This window comes from Hippocampus guttulatus, chromosome 11 (genome assembly GCF_054856545.1).
Source record: "Hippocampus guttulatus isolate MCC_2025c chromosome 11, RoL_Hgut_1.0, whole genome shotgun sequence".
Lineage (NCBI taxonomy): Eukaryota > Metazoa > Chordata > Actinopteri > Syngnathiformes > Syngnathidae > Hippocampus > Hippocampus guttulatus.
In genome coordinates, this window is record NC_141271.1 from 17,675,966 (window position 1) to 17,699,006 (window position 23,041).

A 23,041-nucleotide genomic window follows, 5' to 3' on the forward strand; every position below is an offset into this window, starting at 1 on the left:
CAGGGTACATCTTTTAAAGGGGATCTTTGTAAATTAAACGCCTCTGTAGCTCCATGATTAAAGTAGCCAGAGTGCAAGCAGGGCATGTGAATGCAATAGGAGAGGTTAGATAACCACATCTACAGTTTCTCTTTCAAGCAAGCCGGCTGGTGAATCTGGCTCATTCACGACAAGCGGCAATTTGGCAGATGTACTTAGGAAATATTTTTCAAAAAAGAGGCATTAAGCGGTTTATTGCCAATGTCAGAGGATGCTTACTCTCACACTCAACCTAAAACAAAGAAAATTACCCATTGTGTATTTAAAAGCATCATATAGCCCCTATCACCTTAAGGCTAACATATATTGGAAAACTCCATAAGCATACAGGCTAACAATTAGCATCATGGGTGGTGTTGCTCCACATTAAGCAACGATTATCTGAACACAAATGTTGCACCAACAGATAGACCATGTAACAATGCTCACAGGTTTCTTTATCCTCCGTTAAGAATGACAAATATTACTGCCATGCTGACAAGCTGGCAGAAGAGCTGAGTCTCCGGGCAAGTATATCCATATTCTGTCTACCCTGTAGTGGCCAAAGTATGAACATGAGAATGAGCAGCACAATGTGCATTGAAGGAAAGAGTGTGACAAAAACGGTTTCATTCGTAATTAGGTCATTACTGTATGCTTTTATGAAGTACAATATGTGTCCACACCCACAACGGCGGGTCTGCTATCACAGATGGGTATTTTTGCTGTAAGACAATTTTTGCTGGGGAGAGCTGGAACAGATAATGGAACAAGTTAAAGTTGTATCTTATACTACTACACAGACTGTTACCTGTTGCTACCCTTTTTAAAAAAAAAAAATCATCAACAGGTAATAATATATCGTCTTCCTTTATGAAAACTTCTATGCAGCGAGGAGCTACTTTCCCACTGACAATGCCGTCTTTTGTGAACAGGTGTTTTCTGTGGACATGGATGGGTCCAATATGCAGGTGGTTTTAAATGTATCAGTTGACTACCCTGAGAACCTGGCCGTGGATTGGGTGAACAATAAACTGTATGTGGTGGAGGCCAGTGTCAACAGGATTGACATGGCGGATCTGGATGGAAGTAACCGGGTCACACTCATCACCGAGAACCTGGGAAACCCTAGAGGACTGGCGGTGGACCCCACTGTCGGGTAAGCACATCCCCCCCATTCCAATAGGCTTGTCCTCCCAAGCCCACATACAGTGCAATATCTGTTTTGTGCTCCATTGCCACAGAATAATGTGAGTGCTTGCTTCTGTGTGAGATTAGCAGATTGCCTGTGGAGGATTAGGGAGATGTAATGTAAGTGATGACCCTAATTGTAATCCAATTGAAAGGAGGGAGAGCCAGGTGGCTACTGATGTATTGCTCATTTTAAATGGAGTCAATATCACCAAAATGTTCCTCTGAGACTTCCCTATTTCGCATTCACAAAATGTTGAGATTTTCCATTGAACTGCATATAATAGATGATAGATGAAGGTGAGACATGCAACCACCAACCTGGGAATCTGATAACATTCTGTCAATTCTAGTAAATGCTTTAATCTTCATTGTATATTTTTCATGGCTATAGAAGTCTAAATGACGATCCCCCCCCCCATAGCTATATGTTCTTCTCAGATTGGGAGGCCCTCAATGGACAACCTGGTCTTGAAAGAGCCTACATGGATGGAACCAACCGTTATGGGATCATCAGAAGTAAACTAGGCTGGCCAGCTGGCATCACACTAGACATCGAGGCCAAGCGCATTTATTGGGTTGACAGTCGCTACGATTACATTGAAACGGCAACCTATGACGGTCTTCATAGGTAAATATGACGAGTGTCCATGTGTTTTCTTTGAAATTCCTAAGCAAGTACAATCAATATTTGTATTTAATTTAATTCAGTATGATTCAGCATTAAAAAAACTGTACTTGTCCAACTTTTTTTAAAAGATCGGCTATTTGCCTGTTTAAGCAAGAACCTTGTTCATTTTGAACGCTGGCGCGTTTTGGCTGCCGCTGCTCAACCCGTATTATTTTGTGTTTTTTGTTATTGTAAAGTGTCCTTGGGTGTCTTGAAAGGCGCTTATAAATAAAATCTATTATTATTATTATTATTATTTTAAATGGCTGCCATTTTGAGCTAGCCGAGACAGCCGAAGCGTAACATCAAAGATGGCCGACACCTCTCGCTATTTGCCATCATTTTCAATCATATTCAACACATAATGGACAAACTAGTTGAGAAACGACTACATGCTGATTTTCGAACTTCCGGTGATTATTTCATAAAATTACTCTGCTGGTTTTAGTTATCAAGTGATGTTAAACTCTTAATGAAAACATCAACAGCACATGTTTCTTTGTCACCTTCTGATGAATCAATATCTGTTCTATTTTGAATAGGAAAACTGTCGCCCATGGAGGTGCTGTCGTACCGCACCCATTTGGGATCAGCCTATTTGAGCACTATGTATATTTCACCGACTGGACAAAAATGGCAGTCATGAAAGCCAACAAGTTCACAGACACGAACCCACAGGTGGTCTACACTTCATCCCAGACCCCACATGGAGTGGCAGTGATACATCATCTTAAACAGCCAAAGGGTGATTCTATAGAGCGGTCACTACACATATTGACGGTTTTTTCATTCATTCAAGTCTTCGAAAGTCGGTTTTTGTGGTTTTGTCTTCAGTGGTGAATCCTTGCAGTATAAACAGAGGCGGGTGTGATCAGATCTGCGTTTTGAGTCACAGGAGCGACAACGGAGGGTTAGGCTACCGATGCAAGTGTCGCATAGGCTATGACTTAAACACCGATGGCAAGAGATGCCTAGGTAAGTAAAAACATTTCCCTCTCATGTTGTATGTAACCTACATTGACTGCAATAATCCTCCAATATGGCATGGTTTTTGATTTTATCTCTCCAGCCGTGAGGCAGTTTCTGCTTTTCACCAGTCAGTTGGCCGTGCGAGGGATACCGTTCAACCTCTCCTCTCAGGAAGACATCATCCTTCCCATCACTGGATTACCCTCCTACTTTGTCGGGGTGGACTTTAGTGCAGAGGATGATGCTATCTTCTTCTCAGACACGGCCAAAGATATGATCTACAAACAGAAAGTGGATGGGACCGGTGAGCATTTCCCTGTTGCGTAGCTGAGCTTGAAGCGTGACTAGCAAAGAGAGTTGAGGGGTCACATGGCGGTGTGGAACATGCCTTATCACTGCGCAGACGCAGGTTAAACCTGATGTTGGTGATTGTGTAGATGAGAGCAGGCCGGAGGATCTGGGAGAGGGAGGGTTGCGTCGCTTTGCTAGTGGTCACAGCCGACTTCAATTTATGGGCCATAATAGTTGTGCCCCACCAGTCGGATGATTTGAAAAATATGATGCAATGAGTCAGAAGGTATGACATCCGCTGTTGACATGCACGTGTAAATGAAATATGATTTCCATCACTCATGTCCATGTAGCTCAGAATCTGTCTGACAGTGCCCATATCAAATTCACCGATATCGCGTGAGACCAACTGTGACAATACTTTGCGTGGTCTGACCAGGTATAAGTTTCGATCAACTTTTTGCCACCAAATTGTCACTGTTCGGTGCATTTCCCAAAGTGATACTCTCGCTATGCCGGAACACCTAACTTGTGCCAATACAAAATCAGGATACGCCGGCAAGTTGCAACGCAAGTCAATGCTCTACTGTTGTTATAGAAATACGCAAATTCACCAGTTCCCAAAAAAATAAAAAAGATGCTCCGCTGCCCCGATTAGACCTGTTGTTTTTGGAACAGCTCTAGTTTTTCCCTTCCGGTGCACTTGAAGAAAATGCAAACTGACAGCATATCTATTCAAATGTGGCTCAGCTTTCTTCTTTGTGTTAAAGAGTCGTCTAACTGCTTTGATCTGCACAGGCAGGGAGGTGCTGGCGGCCAACAGAGTGGACAGCGTGGAGGACCTGGCTTATGATTGGATTTCGAAAAATCTCTATTGGACTGACCCACGATACAGGAGCATATCTGTCATGAAGGTCGTGGATAAATCCAGGCGGGCTATCATACAGAACCTGAACAACCCGAGGGCCATTGTGGTCCATCCTCTTGTCGGGTAAATCAATCCATAAGGTCTCAAAGCATATTTCCAAACCTTCAGGGTTAGACGTGATTGCAACTGTTGGCCACACTACTTCAATTACATGCTCATAGGTGTGAAGTGGTTATTTTCTGTATATAGAAAATCACTATAGCATTATACAAAATGAATGAATGAATGGTTGTAGGCTAGTTTTTTTTAAATAAATAAATGTAGATTGTGTGCATAGGTGGCGTACCTAATTGATGAGTATATACAATATGAAGCACATGCACGTCATTTCACACACAAAGCAGCGCTTACCTATTCACAAAGTGCCCTAAAATAAATCCATGGGGAAATTGTTATTCAGCACAAGCTGTTATTTCCAATAGCCTCAAAGTCATAAGGCTTCTGCATCCACAAGAAGAGATTAGTGTAGCATGAAGGGCGGTATTGTAATGGTAGTACCAGGCACTTGTCTTACACACTATTATAATTAAACATAAAAATGGAATTGCAGTGTATTCTATTCATTTTTCTGTTTTTGCTAACCAGGTCAAATACCTTATTACATCCATTCTGCTTATTTATGTTGCTTTTTTCAGATATATTTTTTGGACTGACTGGTACCGGCCAGCAAAGATTATGAGAGCTTGGGGCGATGGGTCGCATGCCCTGTCTATTGTAAACACCACTCTTGGCTGGCCCAATGGCCTCGCTATTGACTGGAGGTGAGCCGTGTAGCAACCTTGGCCGGCAAAATACAATTGTGTGAAAGCTGAATTAATTTCGCTGTCATGCCTAATATTTCTTCTCCACACAGTGCTATGCGTTTGTATTGGGTAGATGCCTTCTTTGACAAAATCGAGCACAGCAATTTTGATGGACATAACAGGCTGGCTTTGGACCGCATTACTCAGATGTCCCATCCTTTTGGCCTCACCATATTTGAAGGTAATTCGCCCTGGTGTACATGTAAAGGCCACCACGTTAAATAGTTCATGGCACAGCTGCCATAATTGGACAGATTGGTAATTATAATTTTTATTTATGTTTTTATACCTTTTGGTAATGGCGAATACACTAGTTTGAAGCTTCTATAGCTGTAATGTTGAAGACATAGTTATCTAGTTTCATATTCTACTGAAGAGAAAAATAGTTTTAGCAGTTTGAAAAGAATGTCATCTAGCTAAATACTAACACAAATGCAAAATGACTTAATAAGCAATAGCAAATGGCATATTTATATCGTAGATGAATAAAGTGAGAAATGATCTAATGCTCCTCTCAAGGTTATGCATATTTCACCGACTGGCGCCTGGGTGGAATTGTCCGTGTTCGCAAGACCGACGGTGGGGAGATGGTGGTTATTCGAAGAGGGATCAGCCATATCATGCATGTCAAATCTTTCAACTCCAACTCTCAGATTGGTCAGTGTATTTCTTGACCCCTCATTCGCGCTGGGTCCACCTCGTAATGCCATCTATCTGGCTTGCCTCCACTCATCGCAGGTTCCAACCCGTGCAACCGGCCGACAAATCCGAATGGGGACTGCAGCCACTTTTGCTTCCCAGCCCCAGACTCCCACAGGGTCTGTGGGTGTCCGTATGGCATGAAGCTGTCCCCCAACCAACAGACTTGTGTGGAGGATCCTTCCAGCGAGCCCCCAACTCTGCAGTGCGGTGCCAACTCTTTCTCCTGTGGCAACGGCAAATGTGTCCCAAACAACTACCAATGCGACGGTGTTGACGACTGCCATGACAACAGCGATGAGGCCAACTGTGGCATCAACAGTAATGTTTCCCTTTCAGTGGCAAAACTGGTTTTCACGATGATTCTTTCAGTTCTGGATAAAAATCGTCATGTCTTTCCAGACACCACATGCTCCCCTTCTGCGTTCACGTGCGCCAACCATCGATGTGTGCCAGCCGCGTGGCGTTGCGATGGCCACAACGACTGTCTGGATGACAGCGACGAGTCCAACTGCCCGACACATATGCCCGGAACCTGCCCGGCCAATCAGTTTATATGTGCCAACCTCCGCTGCATCCCGCTCAGCTGGCGCTGTGACACTGACAATGACTGCGGCGACGGTTCGGATGAAGCAGACTGCCGTGAGTTACTAATTTTTCACCCAGGCAAATGATGAAAGCCTTCAAACTTTCATGCAGCAGTTTTGTAGTTCATGTTTTCATTTGCGGAGACAGATTTGTAATTTTGGTCTCAGATTCACCTTAAGGTCAATATTCATCCACAGATCAGAGTAACACATGCAATCCAGACCAGTTTCAGTGTCCGGACCATCGCTGCATAGCCCCGAGTTACGTCTGTGATGGTGATCGGGACTGTGTGGATGGGGCAGATGAGCAAGGATGCAGTGAGTGGTTGCGATTCATTCATTCTTAGAGGAAACAGCGTTTGCAGTACATGGCAACATTTACTATTATGTAAAGGCTCATTCATACGCATTTTTAACAGTCACCTACAGCCTGTGTTCAAACAAACATTTGCTTTTGTTTCTTGAACATATTTCTGCTGTAAATAACAAACGGGAAACGATAAACTTTAACAAGCTCAACTGGATTTTGCAGTCTACAACTGCACTTTGAACGAGTTCAAGTGTTCCCGCGGTCATCAGTGCATCAACTCCTTCTACCGATGTGACGGTGTCTTTGACTGCACTGATCGCTCGGATGAGCAAGGCTGTCGTAAGTAAATGAAACAAAACGGTTAATTGTACCCTCTCGACACTACATACACAGTCAAATGAGATCGGGATAAATATCCCGTCTCGTCATGACATATGCCGATATTTTGACGGTGCGATTGCATGTTTCGCAGCGACGAGGCCTCCGGGGATGTGCCATCACGAGAGCGAGTTCCAGTGCCAGTCAGACGGCAGCTGCGTCCCATCCACATGGGAGTGTGACGGCCACTCGGATTGCGAGGACGGCAGCGACGAGCACCACGCCTGCCCGCCTCGCACTTGCCCTTCTTCGCTCTTCCGCTGTGACAACGGCAACTGTGTGCTGCGCAGCTGGCTGTGCGACGGCGACAACGACTGCAGAGACACGAGCGACGAGCGGGATTGTCCCACGCCGCCTTTCCGATGCCCGAGCTGGCAGTGGCGGTGCCCCGGATACAGTATGTGCATCAACCTCACCGCAGTGTGTGACAACTCTCCTGACTGCCCTAATGGGGCAGACGAGTCTCCACTCTGCAGTAAGTCACTTGCTTCATCAGCCCTCTTAAAAACTTAGCAACGGTATCATTTCACAACAAGCCGGTTATATTTGTCTGTCTTTGCATTGCGTTCAAATCATGCATGTGTGTGATTTGACTTGTGTTAACCTGAAAATGATTTGTGATTCTCCTTTCTTGCTTTTCTCACAACTTTCAGATGAGCCTTTGCCAGGTAGGAACAAAAACTCAATCATTTAGTAGAAATGGTCGAAACAGAAATGATCACTCACTTCATAGCAGTTTACTGCACTGCCCAGTGCAGAAAAAGTCATTGGGTTGACCTATTTGGGGTTTTTTTGTTCGATAACCTGTTTAAGCGTAAAGCAACACTGCCTACACGAGTACGACTACCCAAATGGCTTTTTGCTCTGAATGACCACCTGTCAGTATCAATCAAGATTTCTGACCACATTTCCTCCTCAAAGATGATTGTTCACAATAGTTCCACCAATTTTGACCGTTTTTTAAATTTTTATTTCTTGATACGAACCAACGGCCTAGTATTAAATTCACAGCATTGCATCAGTTGGGGTGAAATAACTCCGAAACATAATCACTGCAGAAACTATCCAATAGAGTGCTTCGACCTATTTATTTTTGGTTAAATCCAGTTGGTGACTTTTTCTTGACTGGGTAGAAAACAAAGTTGTGTTGTTGTGATTTTGTTTGTGTGAAAAGAGAACACAATGTCATGCATGTTATTCTTTGAGAATGCATGTACACACCAGGGATTTTTATCCATGCCGGTTCTGATTCAAAAATTTTTTTGTTTGTTTCCTTTGTCCAATTTAGATCAGGAGAGCTGCTTTGACAATAATGCTGGATGCACTCATGGCTGTATCCAAGGGCCCTTCGGGGCCCGGTGCACTTGCCCTGTAGGCTATCAACTGAGTAATGACTCCAAAACCTGTGAGGATATAGACGAATGTCATCCTCCTGGAATGTGTAGCCAGCATTGCTTTAATGAAAGAGGCTCTTTCCGCTGCCACTGCCATGATGGGTACACTCTCAAAGAGGACCAGCGGACTTGTAAGGCCTCAGGTAACAACGTATCAACTTAAGTCTAGCCTGCTCTTTATTCTCGGCTATTTTCTCATTTTAAAGCTTTACGAAATGCCAGATTCCTTTAGGCAAGATAAATAACATACATGTCAGTCAGTCTTCATCACCGGTGTAATTAGGACATTATCATCAACAAAGGGCTGTTTATGGGGAGTGTGCCTCTTGCACATAGATAACCCGCTGAAAGGAATTGTAACACAATAGGTCTCATTATTTGTACCGAAGTGCATTCCCCAAGGGTGGACATTTGAGAAGGGTCTATTTACCAGCCCTGTCGTAAGGTTGAGTGGACATGCACAAGCCAACAAGCGCTCAGATTAGCATGAGAATAGTCATGAGAAGGTATACGATGTCTGTTAACAGATTCTCGTCAAGCCTTCCTGTTGGTCGCCAGTCGTAATCACATCGTACAAGATGACATCACCACTCTGCCCAATGTGGTCCATTCGCTAATCCGGGATGGACGCAACATTGTGGCCCTTGACTTTGACTCGGTCGATGACCGAGTGTACTGGTCGGACACGAGCCAGGACAGAATCTGGAGTGCTCATAAAAATGGCAGCGATCGAACTGTGGTGAGTTTTAATCCTCGGGTGTCGATGACCAACCGCTGTGCTCGTAAACCATGTTGACTTCAATTCAAGACGTGTGTCGACAGATATTTGACAGCGGGGTGACTGTGACAGAGAGCCTTGCTGTGGATTGGGTAGGCAGGAACCTCTACTGGAGTGACTACGTTCTGGAGACAATCGAGGTTTCCAGACTAGATGGTAGTCACCGGACCGTGTTGGTCAGCGAGAATGTCACCAATCCCCGAGGCCTGGTGCTGGACCCAAGAGACGGGTCAGAGCAAAACCAATCCAAGCAAAGCTTTGTTTGTGCTTTTATCCAAGGAGTTGCTTTTCAAAGTTTTCTTTTGCAGTGCTCTCCTGATGTTTTGGACAGACTGGGGGAGGAACCCCCACATTGAGAGGGCCAGCATGGATGGGAAACTGAGAACCATTATCATAAGCAACAAACTGTACTGGCCCAACGGTCTTACCATAGATTATCCCAACAATTTGTTGTACTTTGCCGACGCCTATTTGGATTTCATCGACTACTGCGATTATGACGGCAAGAATAGAAAACAAGTTCTGGCCAGTGACCTGGTGAGTCCGTGACATGAGTCGCACATCAGACACACACTGCATTGACAAAAGTATTGGGCCACAAGTTACTAAATTCTGGGGCTTCATCTGCGCCTACCTTATATGGAACATACAGGGTGTCAGAAAAGTCACTATTCCCTTTTAATCAATTCCTAAAAATTACAGGAAAGAAACTACGTTTATTATGACACATGCCTTTGTTGTAATTAATGTGTTGGAGGGATGATGCAATGGTTTTGTTTTGTTCGTCGTGAATCCAACTCTGTGCTAATACCCCAAAATTCAGGATGGGGATCGAAGGCGGCCCATTGCTTTTATGTACAGTTAAAGCACAAACCATATTGTTTTGGATTTAATGTTTTAATACCCTTTTTTCTTCTGTTTCTTTGCAACTCTGTGGGGGAAAAAAGGTTCTTCAACACCCCCACGCGATTACCATTTTTGAGGATTTTGTGTATTGGACCGACAGATACATCAATCGTGTGATGCGAGCCCATAAGTGGCATGGGGAGAACCAGACAGTGATGCTGTTCAACCTCCCTCAGCCCATGGGTCTTGTGGCAGTGCACCCAGCCCGGCAGCCAGCAGGTATGGCAGCCACATGCGGTATCTCACCGCACCCTAAAGTCTTTACTGACAGGTTGAATTGCTTTTGGCATTTTGAGAAGTAATGCCACGCTTTCTTTATAAATTTGGGTCCACTTGTTATTCGCTGTAAGTCATGTTAGAGAGCAGTATCAAGTTGTATTTACTCTCACTCTCTTGGGTTGTGTGATTCATCTGTAGGTCGCAATCACTGCTTCCAGAATCCCTGCACTCATATCTGCTTGCTGTCGGCCATTGGACCGAGGTTCTACTCATGTGCGTGCCCCTCGGGGTGGACGTTGGCGGCGGACCAAGTCACGTGTACCAGAAGTATGTATCATGCCCGTGTTCAACGAATAACTTTATTTTGCAAAAAGTGGTTCCATACTTGACATTTTAATTCACTTAATTTTCTTCACAAGATGGTCAAATTCTGACACTTTGTAACTGAATACCACAATTATTATCACATTGTTTGTATGTCTAAAAGAAAAACGGGTTTACCTCTAATGTGGAATACTACACAGCTTGGATGGAATGTTATTGTTTTTAAGTCTGTTTTGGAATTTTTTAACGAAGCAGTAGTAGTCATACTCATAGTAGTAAACTGTCATTTGTATTTGAATTTTGTGTTAGTTGGTCAAAAGCAGTTGCCAGTCTGGATTCACCCCCCCCCCCCCCCCCCCCCCAATGTTTTTAATAAAGTGTCTCATATTCTCCTTTGGATCCCCTTGCCATCTACATGTCCACACACAAAAAAAAGTATTAGAAAACGACGCCGATATGATTCTGAAGTCTTAAGGAGACAAGGAACCTTTAGTCCAAGGAGGTTCCTTGTGTCGACGGCTTAGCTCATCTCATGTTTCTGCACATGAAAGCCAACACGATCCCCCCCCAAGGCCAATGATTATCCAAGAATGAAATTGCCCCTTCACAACTGATTGATTCTAATCTGTGCTGACTCAGCAAATAAGATTCTGGAGCATACCTTCACTTATCAGTAGACGATAACTCTCTGGAAATGTGTATCTACTACTCCCACAATTCAGGAGGAATAAAAAATGGATTAAAAATGTTTGAATTTTCAATTTCTTTTTGTAGCTGAGGATCCTTTCTTGGTGGTGGTGAGAGACAGCATCATATACGGGATTTCCTTGAACCCAGACGACAGAAGCAATGGTGCAATGGTGCCCGTGGCAGGACTTCAGAACGGCTACGACGTTGAATTTGATGACAGTGAACAGACCCTTTACTGGGTCGAGCACCCAGTGAGTTACAGTGCGCAAATACTCTGCACAATAACAAACATGCTAAATGGATACCCCTCTAGCAGTGACATCATCATCATGTTTTCTTACCTGCCTTTCAGGGTGAGATCCACAGAGTGAGGTCAGATGGTACCAACAGGACAGAGTTTGCCCCTGCAGCTGTTCTGGGATCTCCAGTTGGTCTGGCCCTGGACTGGATAACTGAAAACCTCTACTACACCAATCCATCAACACAGTCGATTGAGGTGAGACAATTTATAGAATCTTCCGTTTGTTTGATCATGTTGTGCAATTAGGGACCAAAAAAACTCCCCATACAAACTGTAAAACCCATGGGAACAGTAATTGAACCAGTTTGTGCTGGGGCAGGTTTTGAAGCTGAGAGGGGAGTTTCAGTACAGAAAAACTCTCATCACAAATAACGGCTCTCCAACTGGTGCCGGCAGTCCTGTTGGCATTGCTGTGGACCCGGCACGTGGGTAAGCTCCGTTTAACAGCAAGCCTTCCCCACTTACACTGAGCCTTTTCAATTGCTCGACAAAGCCCAGCCCACTCAGGCACACAAAAAAACTCACATGCTGACCTACAACCTTTACCTGGACATGTTTTGAAGCAAACTGTACTGGACCGACCAAGGGACAGAGAGTGGCATCCCTGCCAAGGTGGCATCTGCAGACATGGATGGTTTGAACCCTATCAATCTGTTCACCAATAACCTGGACCACATTGAGTTCCTTACTGTGGACATTCAAGAGAACAAGCTTTATTGGGCTGTTACGAGTACTGGCATGGTTGGTCTTCACTCAAACAAATTGGTTTGCTCATTTTGTAAGACCGAAGATCTAATCGTGAATGTCCACAGATTGAACGTGGAGATCCAGATGGGACGAACCGCGTCACTGTGGTGTCAGGGCTTGCTCATCCCTGCGGCGTCGCCGTCTTTCAGAACTTCCTGTACTTCACTGACCGCGATTTTGAGGTCATAGAGCGCATGGACAAGTCCACAGGTGGCGACAGGATTGTGCTACGGGATAATGTGTCCGGACTCAGAGTTCTGAAAATCCATTACCGAGACTGTAAGTAGAACGCAAGGGGGGGGGGGGGGGGGGGGATCACCAAACAAAACATTATGCACATCTGCTGTATCAAAAATGTAGTTTTTAAATTGATAAGACTGTTCAAATCATGATAACAATGTCACGGATATATCAGCCATTATTAATTCCCTCATGAATTTAATTCAAAACACTGTTAATGAGCCGAAACCACTACATCCATTTTCCTTAGCATTTATTTTCTATAGGACAGTTCAATACAGTGGTGCCTGAGCACCGTTCTTCTCACTTGACAATAGGAAGAAAGCTGGAACAGATTAATCGAATTTCTATTCTTTTTCAATGGTAAAAGATGATCTGAGATAAAGTTGGATGTCAAGGCAAGGGAGGGAAACACACAAAATGTCAATGTTTCTCGTAAATTGATGATTGTTGCTCTTGACATATTTAGCCTCTGCAGGCACAACCAACGGCTGTACCGGCAACATAACTGCGTGCCAGCATCTGTGCTTGCCTCGGCCGCAGGGCCTCTTCACGTGCGCCTGCGCCACAGGCTTTAAACTCAACTCTGACAACACGACCTGCGCCCCTTACGAGTCCTACGTTGTCATCTCCACACTATCCGCTATCAAAGGCTTCAGTCTCGAAGGGGCGGACCACTCAGAAGCTATGGTGCCAGTGGCAGGCCGAGGTCAGTCAGTGTGGCCAATCTTGAGACGTTCACTCATGCAAAAAAACTAACAAATGTGTGACTATTCATCCATCCGTTAGCCGAGCCACGTATTCAGATTCAGATTCATTCAGATTCAGAAAACTTTATTATTTATGGTTTTCATATTTCAGAATGGGAACAGCATTCATAGGTTTATGAAAAATATTTAATTTTCAAACTCTTAATACTGTTTGTGAAATTAGATGAGACACTGTAGTAATCATGATTTCCAAAAGGAACGTTCATTTAGGAAGTAATCATCCACTGCAATGTCGTCATTGTTTCTAATGAGTTTCTTTTTGCTCTTTCAGGCCGTAATGCTCTACACGTCGATGTACACATGGCATCTGGTTACATCTACTGGTGTGACTTCAGCAGCACGGTGACAGCACAGAACGGGGTCAGAAGAATCAAGACAGATGGCTCGGGATTACGTAGTGTAGTGACGAGTGGGATTGGACGCAATGGGATCCGAGGCATAGCTGTGGACTGGGCTGCAGGTATGATGGTTATTTCTTTAAGAGGGAAAACTGAAATTGAAGGAAAAAAAATCATATTGCTCAACATGTAATTGCAGTTGAAATCCTATACAAATATACAACGTATAACTGAAAACAATGCCATGACAAATCAACTCCCAATAAAGAAATGTATTGGTGGACGTGACAATCAGAAATGTTTTATTTAGAGTTGCTCGTGACTAGAATTTTAATATATAATTGTATTAAAAAGTCATCATAAGGTAGACATGATGCAACTTTGATTGCGATGCCGATTTCAAGTTCAGTTTTATAGTTGTAACCATCTGCTTGATGATGATAATGATGATGAAGATAATTTCTCAAATCTGTTAACTATTCTACCCAGGAAACCTTTATTTCACCAACGCCTTCCTGATGGAGACATACGTTGAAGTTCTTCGCTTGAACACGTCTTTTCGAAGGGTGCTGTTGAAAACCCAGAGTGACATGCCGCGCCACATCATAGTGGACCCTCGGAATAGATATTTATTCTGGGCTGACTACGGCCAGAACCCTAAAATTGAGCGAGCACTCCTGGATGGAAGCAACCGCACAATTTTAGTTTCATCAGGAATCATCACCCCGCGAGGTCTCGCCCTGGACCAGGAAACCGGATATGTCTACTGGGTTGATGACTCTCTGGATATGATTGCCCGAGTCAGCCCCCAAGGAGGGGAGACAGAGGTCGTGCGCTACGGCAGTCGCTACCCAACTCCCTACGGGATCACCGTGTTTCAAGAGAGTATCATTTGGGTTGACAGAAACCTCAAGAAGGTGTTCCGAGCAAGCAAGGAGCCCGGCAGCACAGAGCAACCGGCTGTCATAAGAGACAACATAAACATGCTGAGAGATGTGACTATTTTTGACCAGCGCATACAGCCATCCGCACCCGAAGATCTGAACAATAACCCCTGTGTCGAGGCCAACGGAGGCTGTGCCCATTTCTGCTTTGCCTTGCCAACCACCGACGTTGGCAACACATCCAGAAAATGCGCTTGCGCGTTCGGCAATCTCTCGGCAGATAATGAGAGCTGTGTGGTGTCAAAGGATGACTATCTCATCTACACTACGGAGAGCGCGGTGCGCAGCTTACGTCTCGATCCAGAGGACCACACCGTGCCCTTCCCCGTGGTCAATGTGCCACGCACTTCGGTGGCGCTGGACTTTGACCTCACTGACCGAAGGATCTACTTCACTCAGAGTTCGGGGGCAGGCGCCAGCAAGATCAGCTATATCGATTTGTCTTCTCCCACTTCAGCTCCAGCAGTGGTCGCTTCAGGTAGGCAACAGTATGACTTAATTTGTCTTTTGAGATCTTGTAAAATCAATTCAGAGATTTGTTCCGAAATAAATGTAACATGTTTGGATAAACTTGCTGAAAGCATGTGTCGAGAGTGTCAGCTATGTAGTACTCAGTTGCGGAGATGTAGTGTTAAACTGATGTTTGCCGTTTGAGCTTTCCTGACTTTTGGGCTTTGCTAAAATGGCGCTTTGACGCACTTGGCGCCCAAGTACAAGACATATTTACTTTTACTTTAAAAGGAACTTGATGGGGATTCCCTCTCCCTCTCTCTTTTGTCCCACCGCTGCTCTGTAAATACAGTATTCTGCCTTCAGTATGTTTAGGTGTGCTGTCACTGAAGTCTACCGGTGTGTTGAAGCAAGGCACCCCTTAACACCCTTACATGTACATATTCAGATCCCTTCCTGTGATTTTTCTAATGCAACAGATCTAGGGGCCCCTGATGGCATTGCATACGACTGGATAAATAGACGGATTTACTACAGCGATTATGCTAACCAAAGCATCAGCGCAATGTCTGTGAACGGATCTCAGAGGACTATTATCGCACACGTGTCCAGGCCGCGGGCCATCATGTTGGACCCCTGCAGAGGGTAAGGCTTTCTTGCATAGCATGTTGGTCGTTGAACTTTTGCATATTTTGTTATGAATCCCATCTTGATGGCCAGATACATGTACTGGACGGACTGGGGAACCCATGCGAAGATCGAGCGGGCTACCTTAGGTGGGAACTTCCGGAAAGAGATTGTGAATAGCAGTCTGGTGTGGCCCAATGGACTGAGCTTGGACTATGAAGAGGAGCGGCTGTATTGGGCTGATGCCAGCTTGTAAGATCCGACAAAATCAGTTTTTGTACTTCAGTGGACTCTTGGAACTAAAACTTAATTGTGCACATTATACTTTCCTTAAAATTTCTGGTTCAATTCCAAGTTGTTGTTTTTTTTCTCCAAACCCATTTGGGTTGCAAGAGTCCACTGCATGCTTTGTGTCTAAAAGCCTTCCTCACCGGTATTGCTATTGTTGTTATTTTCGCTCCGCCATCAGACAGAAAATTGAGCGATCCTCCCTCACCGGATCGAATCGGGAGGTCATCGTCAGCACGGCCATCTACCCGTTCGCCATGGCAATGTTTGGGCAGTTTATTTATTGGACCGACTGGAACACACGTAGCATCTACCGTGCCAACAAACACGACGGCTCCGACCAAATGGTAATGATTCAGAACCTCCCGTCTCGCCCGATGGATATCCATGTCTTGGCCAGCGGGAAGCAGCAGCAGTGTACCAGTCCTTGCGAGCAGTTTAATGGGGGCTGCAGCCATATCTGTACACCAGGTATGAATCTAGTTTTAGTTGTCTTTCCAGTTGAATTATTAATTGCAGGAAAAAAAAAATACCTAAAATATGACTACGTTAGGGCCAAATGGAGCTGAGTGTCACTGTCCATCAGAGGGCCACTGGTACCTCGCTGACAATAAGCACTGCATCCTCGATAATGGGACTCGGTGCCAAACGGGTCAGTTTACCTGCTCGAATGGCCGCTGCATTCGTGCCCAGTGGATGTGTGACAATGACAATGACTGCGGCGATGGCAGCGATGAGCTGGAGAGAGTCTGTGGTAGGGTGTCTTTAAATTTGTCACCTTGCATTTTTTTCCCCCCTTGTGTTGGTTGTCTCCCTTATTTGATCGTGACTGGAAATTAACCTCACTGTCAGTGCTGTGGTGTCAAAAGTCCTACTTCTTTTACTAACGAGCTTTTTCTTTCGCTGTAAAAATAATTGCTTCTTAGGAGTCAAGTCCGACTTCGACTTTGTAGGTGTGTATGGATCCTTCTTGATTAGACATTCTTGAACACGCTCCTAGCAACAAATCAGTACTAATCGCAATCAAATCTTTGCATGCAGTCCCTCAGTTCCTGTCATCGTTTGTAGCCTTGTCAGGTAACCTGCGCATTCGATAAATGTGTGCTATATGCAGTTTCTCGCAAGGTCTCTGACAGAGCCCGCATTCCATTTCTTAGCCTTCCACACATGTGACCCCACGGTGTTCACCTGCGGCAACGGGCGATGTGTGCCGTACCACTACCGCTGCGACCACTACGACGACTGCGACGACAACAGCGATGAGGCGGGCTGTCTCTTCAGGCAGTGCGACCCCAACACAGAGTTCGCCTGCAACAATGGCCGCTGCATTTCCAAGGATTATGTTTGCAACGGCATCAATAACTGCTATGACAACGGCACCTCAGATGAGCAAAACTGCCGTGAGTAAAATACAATAGTTATCAAATCACACAAGTCTCCAAAAGTTAGAGATTTTGAGCTTTTGGGGGAAGTTTCAGGAATGCACTCCAACCTTTGTACTGTCGATGAGCTTAATTTGAAACTTTTGAATGCACATGTCCAACAGACTATTCATTGTCTCAGTTGTGTTCAAACTGCGAACAGTTGGATGTTGAAAAGTTTGGAGGACACCCAGTTTACATGTACAGGTTATGGTAGTGCATTTTAAGTCAATCTTGAAATTTCAGTCAAAAATGAGTACTTTATTCTGCACATTCATGTCATTTTTTTTGTCATCCATAAATTGATCATTTTAGCTGAGAGAACCTGCCAGCCGGAACACACAAAATGTCAGTCGACCAACATTTGCATCCCACGTTCATACCTGTGCGATGGAGACAATGACTGTGGAGATATGAGTGACGAGAGTCCGACGCACTGCGGTGAGTTGAACACCAACTAACTCATTTTTCATCTAACAGTATTTTTCAAATCTTAGATCAGCGATGGGCAACTTAAATGATGGAATCATTTTTTTTATCAGCCCTACCTGCTGACCAAATAGGACTGTGCCCTTCCAAGTCACATCATTTAAATTTTTTTTTTGTTTGTTCCTGCATGTCATTCAAAATTAAAAATACCCACTTGTCCAAGCCATCATACGCGTTTGCAACACCCGCGTTAGAAATGTTCCTATTTTTGCAGGCCACAAATTTTAATAACTCCTCATGCATTTTCAATGAACTGTCGACGGTTCTTGTGAAGGAAAAATTAATTACTGTTGTTTGTGTTGTTTGAGTGTACTTGAACTTTGTGCAATTGGTTGTAGTTTCGACTTTGGTTCAAATATTTCATGGCTGAAAGCATCTCTATGCAGATGTGGGACACAGGCTTGCATTTCAAATTATTGTCAATTTAAAACTGATCACGGAATCTTTTTTTTTTTTTTTTTTTATAATTTCTGAAAATTAATCGAGGGGCCACAATGCATGCATCGCTGGTTGCCCATCCTTGTCTTAGATCGACTGTCCTGTTGCATGTGATTTGCATTTAGTGCAACTACACCGCACAAAAATCAAGCAGCTTCTCAGACTCTTCATGGTGTTTGTCATGTAATTTGTGATGCCGTTTGAGTGATGTCATAATCTTTCACATTTCCCACCTAGCTACATCCACATGTTCCCAGAGCGAGTTCCGTTGTTCCAGCGGCCGCTGCATCCCCGCCCACTGGTACTGTGACGGAGGGGCCGATTGTGCCAACGGCTCTGATGAACCCCTCTCCTGCAGTGAGTGTCACACAACTCTTTTACCCCAAATGGCTCCAATGGCCTTTGCTGGCTTTGTGTGTCTGAACTCATCACCACCACCACCACCACCACCATCACGTCCCCCTCCCCCAGGTTTTGTGTGTTTGTGCCTGTCCGCCCATCCAAGAAGTGGTGAGTGATGCAGTGGAGAGGGTGAGTCTTTGCGGTGTATCTCTTTGTTGACGAGGTGGTCGGCCAGGCCTCCTATTATGTGTTGGATTCTACTGTGGCGCACCCCCTTCAACCTCCTTTTGTCCTGTGGGGGTTACACAGCTTCACGTTGGCTTTTGTTTAGATAGCTCGCCATGCATTGGAATGTGGACTTACTAGGGTTATTTTGACAGGTTTTTTTTTTAACTCCGGCAGATTGCCAAATTTATCATGAATGGGAGTAGCGGCGAATGACAAATGTGTTAATAACAAAAAACATATCCTTGCTTTCGTCCAGAATCCTCGCATCTCCAAAATCACTGCTCTTCAGGAAATAAAAGCAAACAAATCTTGCTTGAGATAGCAAAACATTGTTCAAGGTCATATTAGACTGTACCTAACACAGTGGGCAAACCCTGCCTAGTTCTGATTCAGCACCCTTGGATTTCCATATCCCCAGATTAAAAAAACAAACAAACACTTATTTTTTTAATATATATTTTTGGGGGGAGGGGGTATATAGGATGAATTAAAAGTATCAAAAAAATTGATATTTCGACACACACGTGTTATTTTGATAACATATCTTGATTTGGGTGTACATTTTGTCTTTGTAGCCACGTTAGCCAGGACCTGCAACGCAGATCAGTTCCGTTGTGATGATGGCAGGTGCATTGCCTCGTCCTGGATCTGTGATGGGGACAACGACTGCGGTGACATGAGCGATGAAGACCAGCGACACAATTGTGGTATGCACCATCCTATTTATCATCAGTATCAGTTTCTTCCACTCATTTTGCCCCTCACTCAAACTCTCACATTTCTGCACGTTGGCGTTAGACACATAAAAAAAATGTCAGGTCACAGCCGAATGTTTTTTGAAATACAGTTAGGAATGTTCGGACTGTGACACCTGGGTCATCGCCGTGGCTTGTTCAACCTTTTCTTAATCAGCTCTCTCTGATTGTGTCCAGCCAACCGAACATGTTCAAGCGCAGAGTTCACCTGTGCAAACAACCAACCGCCTCAGCGCAAGTGCATTCCTCAAGACTGGGTGTGTGACGGAGACGCCGACTGCACGGATGCGCTGGATGAGCATCAGAACTGCTCGCGGAGATCCTGTGGCATCAACGAGTTCACTTGCAGCAACGGCCTCTGCATACGTAGCTCCTACAGGTTACACCAAATAACCGCTTTTGCGGTTATGCATCCTGCCTGGCACGATGACTTCATCGTGTTCTCTTGTTCCAAATCAGGTGCGACAGGCGAAACGACTGCGGCGACAGCAGCGATGAACAGGGTTGCACCTACCAGCCGTGCCAACAGCACCAGTTCACCTGCCAGAACGGCCGATGCGTGTCGCGTGACTTTGTCTGCGACGGGGACAACGACTGCGGTGACGAGTCGGACGAGCTGGAGCACATGTGCCGCACTCCCCCGCCCACGTGCCCCCCGGGAAACTTCAAATGTGACAATGGACACTGTATCCGCCTGAGCCAGGTGTGTAACCGGGACGACGACTGCTCCGACAACAGTGACGAGAAAGGATGCGGTAAGTGTGATGAAGATTTACTGTTTTGTGTCCGATATACAATGTTCCCTGTATATCCTGATGGTATTACCCATATACAGTATATATACTGTATTTTTTTAATGTTCATTTTGGTGGGGGGATGTATGGAGTGAACCAGGGTTGTAGTAGTTTGGGATTTTTCATTAGAGTATATTTTTTATTCATTTTGACTTTTTTTTTTAAAGAAAATTAAAAAAGTTTTTGTTAATTTTATAAACGTAACATGTAGTTTCAGTTCATTTTCATTTTCTTAAAAGCATTTTTGTTTTTAGTTGATTTTTTTTTGGTGTTTTTTATTTTTGTTTTGTTTGTTCTAGTTAACGAGAATAACCTCGCAGTGAACTCGATTCATCTCATTTCGCAACAAGAAACAGTTTTCCAAATAGTGAGCCAACCAGTTAGTTATTGAAAAAGAAGCTAAAAGCTGTTTGATGCTCCTCCCAATTAAAGTTTAATGTCAAATTAAATCAGCTTGCACATGGCCAAACTCAGAAAACAGGTGAGTCGTGATTTTGTCATTACCTGAGCCCTGAGAAACTGTGACGTCATTTTTAGTCAACAGCAAGTGGCAAAATGGCCGCCCCCTGAGAGGGATAAAAATGAGTGGATTTTACTACCGGTACTTAATTCATATTCCACAAACACATTATTAATCAGAATGCTGTCTTTAGACAAGTGGGAGCGCATAGAACATATACCATATAAAGAACATTTTAGAATTGACCTCCCCTTTAAAAGAATAAATAAAACCAAAATATCTAAAGACGTTTAAATTTTGACTATGTCGTGCATAACATTTTTTTCTGGTGCTTGTATAATTCCAGGTATCAATGAGTGCACAGACCCATCCGTCCATCGCTGCGACCACAACTGTTCAGACACACCCACTAGCTTCATCTGCACCTGCCGCCCCGGCTATCGCCTCATGTCCGACGGAACGACGTGCGACGACGTCAACGAATGCGCCGAGACGCCAAGCGTGTGCAGCCAGGTGTGCGAGAACACGGTGGGCTCGTACCTCTGCAAATGCGCCCCGGGGTTCCTCCGAGAGCCGGACGGGCGCAGGTGCCGCCAGAACAGCGACATCTCGCCTTACCTCATCTTCAGCAACCGTTACTACCTCAGGAACCTGTCCACGGACGGGCAGGCCTACTCACTGATACTCCAGGGTCTGAACAGTGTGGTGGCCATGGACTTTGACCGCGTGGACAAGCGCTTATATTGGATCGATGTGAGCCGCAGAGTGATTGAGAGGATGTCCTTCAACGGGAGCAACAGAGAAGTGGTGGTCAACGGAGTTCTGCACGGGGAGGGCCTTGCAATCGACTGGATCGCAAGGAAACTCTACTGGGTGGATAGTTTCATGGATTGCCTCAAAGTATCTGAACTGGACGGTCGATTTGTGAAAAAACTAGCTGAACACTGTGTCGATGCTAATAACACTTACTGCTTTGAGAACCCCAGAGCCATCGTATTGCATCCCAAACAAGGGTGAGTCGAAGAAATGTCATTATTGAGTCTGACGAATGGATTGGCTTAAATGAGCTGGTTGTGAAGTTTACTAGGGCAGTGGTACAGAGAGATACACGTGAGCCAACTCACAAGTTGCCGTGCAGACCTTTTTATTTGACTTTGACGTACACTTCAACACAACACGAAGCAATTTCTTGTGAATTCGTGAACAATTCCTCAAAAAAGGGGCCTTTTATTGCTACTCCCATTTTACTGTCAAACTAAACACTAAACAAATTTCTTGTATGGTATCTAAAATTAGAGCCGCCATAGTTCGGCTGTTTTTACCCCACAGGGCGTGTTTATCATGCACTGCTGTCAAGTGATAATGGCTGAGCAATTATGAAAAATGGGATGGGGGTGGAGGGCATTGCATACCCCCCGACCCCCTTAAACCATTGCAATATAAATGAATGATGACAAGGTATTATTTCAAGCTAGCCAGAGTGTGAGCAGTCAGCACCACTTCAGTCTTCCAGTCTTCACTCGCTGCTTCTCTAATGTGGAATCAAAATGTGAAAACACTCTCAAGATATGCTCGCCCTATCTCAGACACATACGTCCCATGGCTTGATTGTGCTTATCCGATTTGAGTTCTGATTCAGATTTTTCCTCTTGTTAGGTACGTTTACTGGACCGACTGGGGTGACAAAGCCTTCATCGGCCGAGTTGGAATGGACGGAACCAACAAAGTGGCAATTATCACCACGAAGATAGAGTGGCCCAATGGGCTCACCATAGACTACACAAATGACAAGCTCTACTGGTCCGACGCACATTTGAACTACATTGAGTGAGTCCAGATTCTCTTGTCCCTTGAATTTGAAACTTGGAGCCTTGCAACTTCCATCCGTCTCAATGTTTCAGGTACTCGGACCTGGATGGTCACCACAGACACACGGTGTACAACGGAGTTCTGCCTCATCCGTTTGCCTTGACCGTGTTCGAGGACACAGTCTACTGGACGGACTGGAACACACGAACGGTGGAAAAAGGCAACAAATATGATGGTTCTGGTCGCCAGGTTCTGGTCAACACCACACACAGACCCTTTGATATTCACGTGTGCCATCCTTACAGGCAGCCCATTGGTGAGTTCAGCTGTGACTTCTCTCACCCCTGTGTGGTTATTGACTTTGATTTAAGTGGGGGTTTAGATTTCCGGCCTCACAATACCGGTTTTGTGTTTGTCTAGCTATTGTAAAATGAGACTGTTTGGA

At 44.7% G+C, this 23,041-nt stretch overlaps 1 protein-coding gene across 2 annotated transcripts in view; it reads left to right on the plus strand.

The window, feature by feature from the left end:
• The window catches only part of lrp2a (low density lipoprotein receptor-related protein 2a), a 46,565-nt gene that overhangs the window by 11,079 nt on the left and 12,445 nt on the right, over window positions 1–23,041 (plus strand). Inside the window, exons 12-55 of one of the 2 annotated variants that reach the window (XM_086123354.1) lie at window positions 954–1,177; window positions 1,634–1,840; window positions 2,422–2,624; window positions 2,714–2,854; window positions 2,949–3,152; window positions 3,938–4,130; window positions 4,703–4,828; window positions 4,921–5,051; window positions 5,390–5,527; window positions 5,609–5,890; window positions 5,972–6,211; window positions 6,355–6,474; window positions 6,689–6,805; window positions 6,939–7,319; window positions 7,498–7,512; window positions 8,133–8,381; window positions 8,766–8,977; window positions 9,061–9,245; window positions 9,325–9,553; window positions 9,964–10,141; window positions 10,340–10,468; window positions 11,240–11,406; window positions 11,508–11,651; window positions 11,776–11,885; window positions 12,020–12,197; window positions 12,269–12,482; window positions 12,913–13,152; window positions 13,485–13,673; window positions 14,041–14,973; window positions 15,425–15,590; window positions 15,666–15,824; window positions 16,042–16,331; window positions 16,414–16,614; window positions 16,787–16,813; window positions 16,902–16,937; window positions 17,018–17,260; window positions 17,597–17,722; window positions 18,446–18,565; window positions 19,354–19,485; window positions 19,711–19,912; window positions 19,993–20,288; window positions 21,134–21,800; window positions 22,444–22,614; window positions 22,689–22,912. In XM_086123354.1, the coding sequence (XP_085979480.1) occupies window positions 954–1,177; window positions 1,634–1,840; window positions 2,422–2,624; window positions 2,714–2,854; window positions 2,949–3,152; window positions 3,938–4,130; window positions 4,703–4,828; window positions 4,921–5,051; window positions 5,390–5,527; window positions 5,609–5,890; window positions 5,972–6,211; window positions 6,355–6,474; window positions 6,689–6,805; window positions 6,939–7,319; window positions 7,498–7,512; window positions 8,133–8,381; window positions 8,766–8,977; window positions 9,061–9,245; window positions 9,325–9,553; window positions 9,964–10,141; window positions 10,340–10,468; window positions 11,240–11,406; window positions 11,508–11,651; window positions 11,776–11,885; window positions 12,020–12,197; window positions 12,269–12,482; window positions 12,913–13,152; window positions 13,485–13,673; window positions 14,041–14,973; window positions 15,425–15,590; window positions 15,666–15,824; window positions 16,042–16,331; window positions 16,414–16,614; window positions 16,787–16,813; window positions 16,902–16,937; window positions 17,018–17,260; window positions 17,597–17,722; window positions 18,446–18,565; window positions 19,354–19,485; window positions 19,711–19,912; window positions 19,993–20,288; window positions 21,134–21,800; window positions 22,444–22,614; window positions 22,689–22,912 (9,139 nt within the window). The remainder of the gene's footprint in view (window positions 1–953; window positions 1,178–1,633; window positions 1,841–2,421; window positions 2,625–2,713; window positions 2,855–2,948; window positions 3,153–3,937; window positions 4,131–4,702; window positions 4,829–4,920; window positions 5,052–5,389; window positions 5,528–5,608; window positions 5,891–5,971; window positions 6,212–6,354; window positions 6,475–6,688; window positions 6,806–6,938; window positions 7,320–7,497; window positions 7,513–8,132; window positions 8,382–8,765; window positions 8,978–9,060; window positions 9,246–9,324; window positions 9,554–9,963; window positions 10,142–10,339; window positions 10,469–11,239; window positions 11,407–11,507; window positions 11,652–11,775; window positions 11,886–12,019; window positions 12,198–12,268; window positions 12,483–12,912; window positions 13,153–13,484; window positions 13,674–14,040; window positions 14,974–15,424; window positions 15,591–15,665; window positions 15,825–16,041; window positions 16,332–16,413; window positions 16,615–16,786; window positions 16,814–16,901; window positions 16,938–17,017; window positions 17,261–17,596; window positions 17,723–18,445; window positions 18,566–19,353; window positions 19,486–19,710; window positions 19,913–19,992; window positions 20,289–21,133; window positions 21,801–22,443; window positions 22,615–22,688; window positions 22,913–23,041) is intronic. The other variant, XM_086123355.1, reaches the window with a different exon arrangement.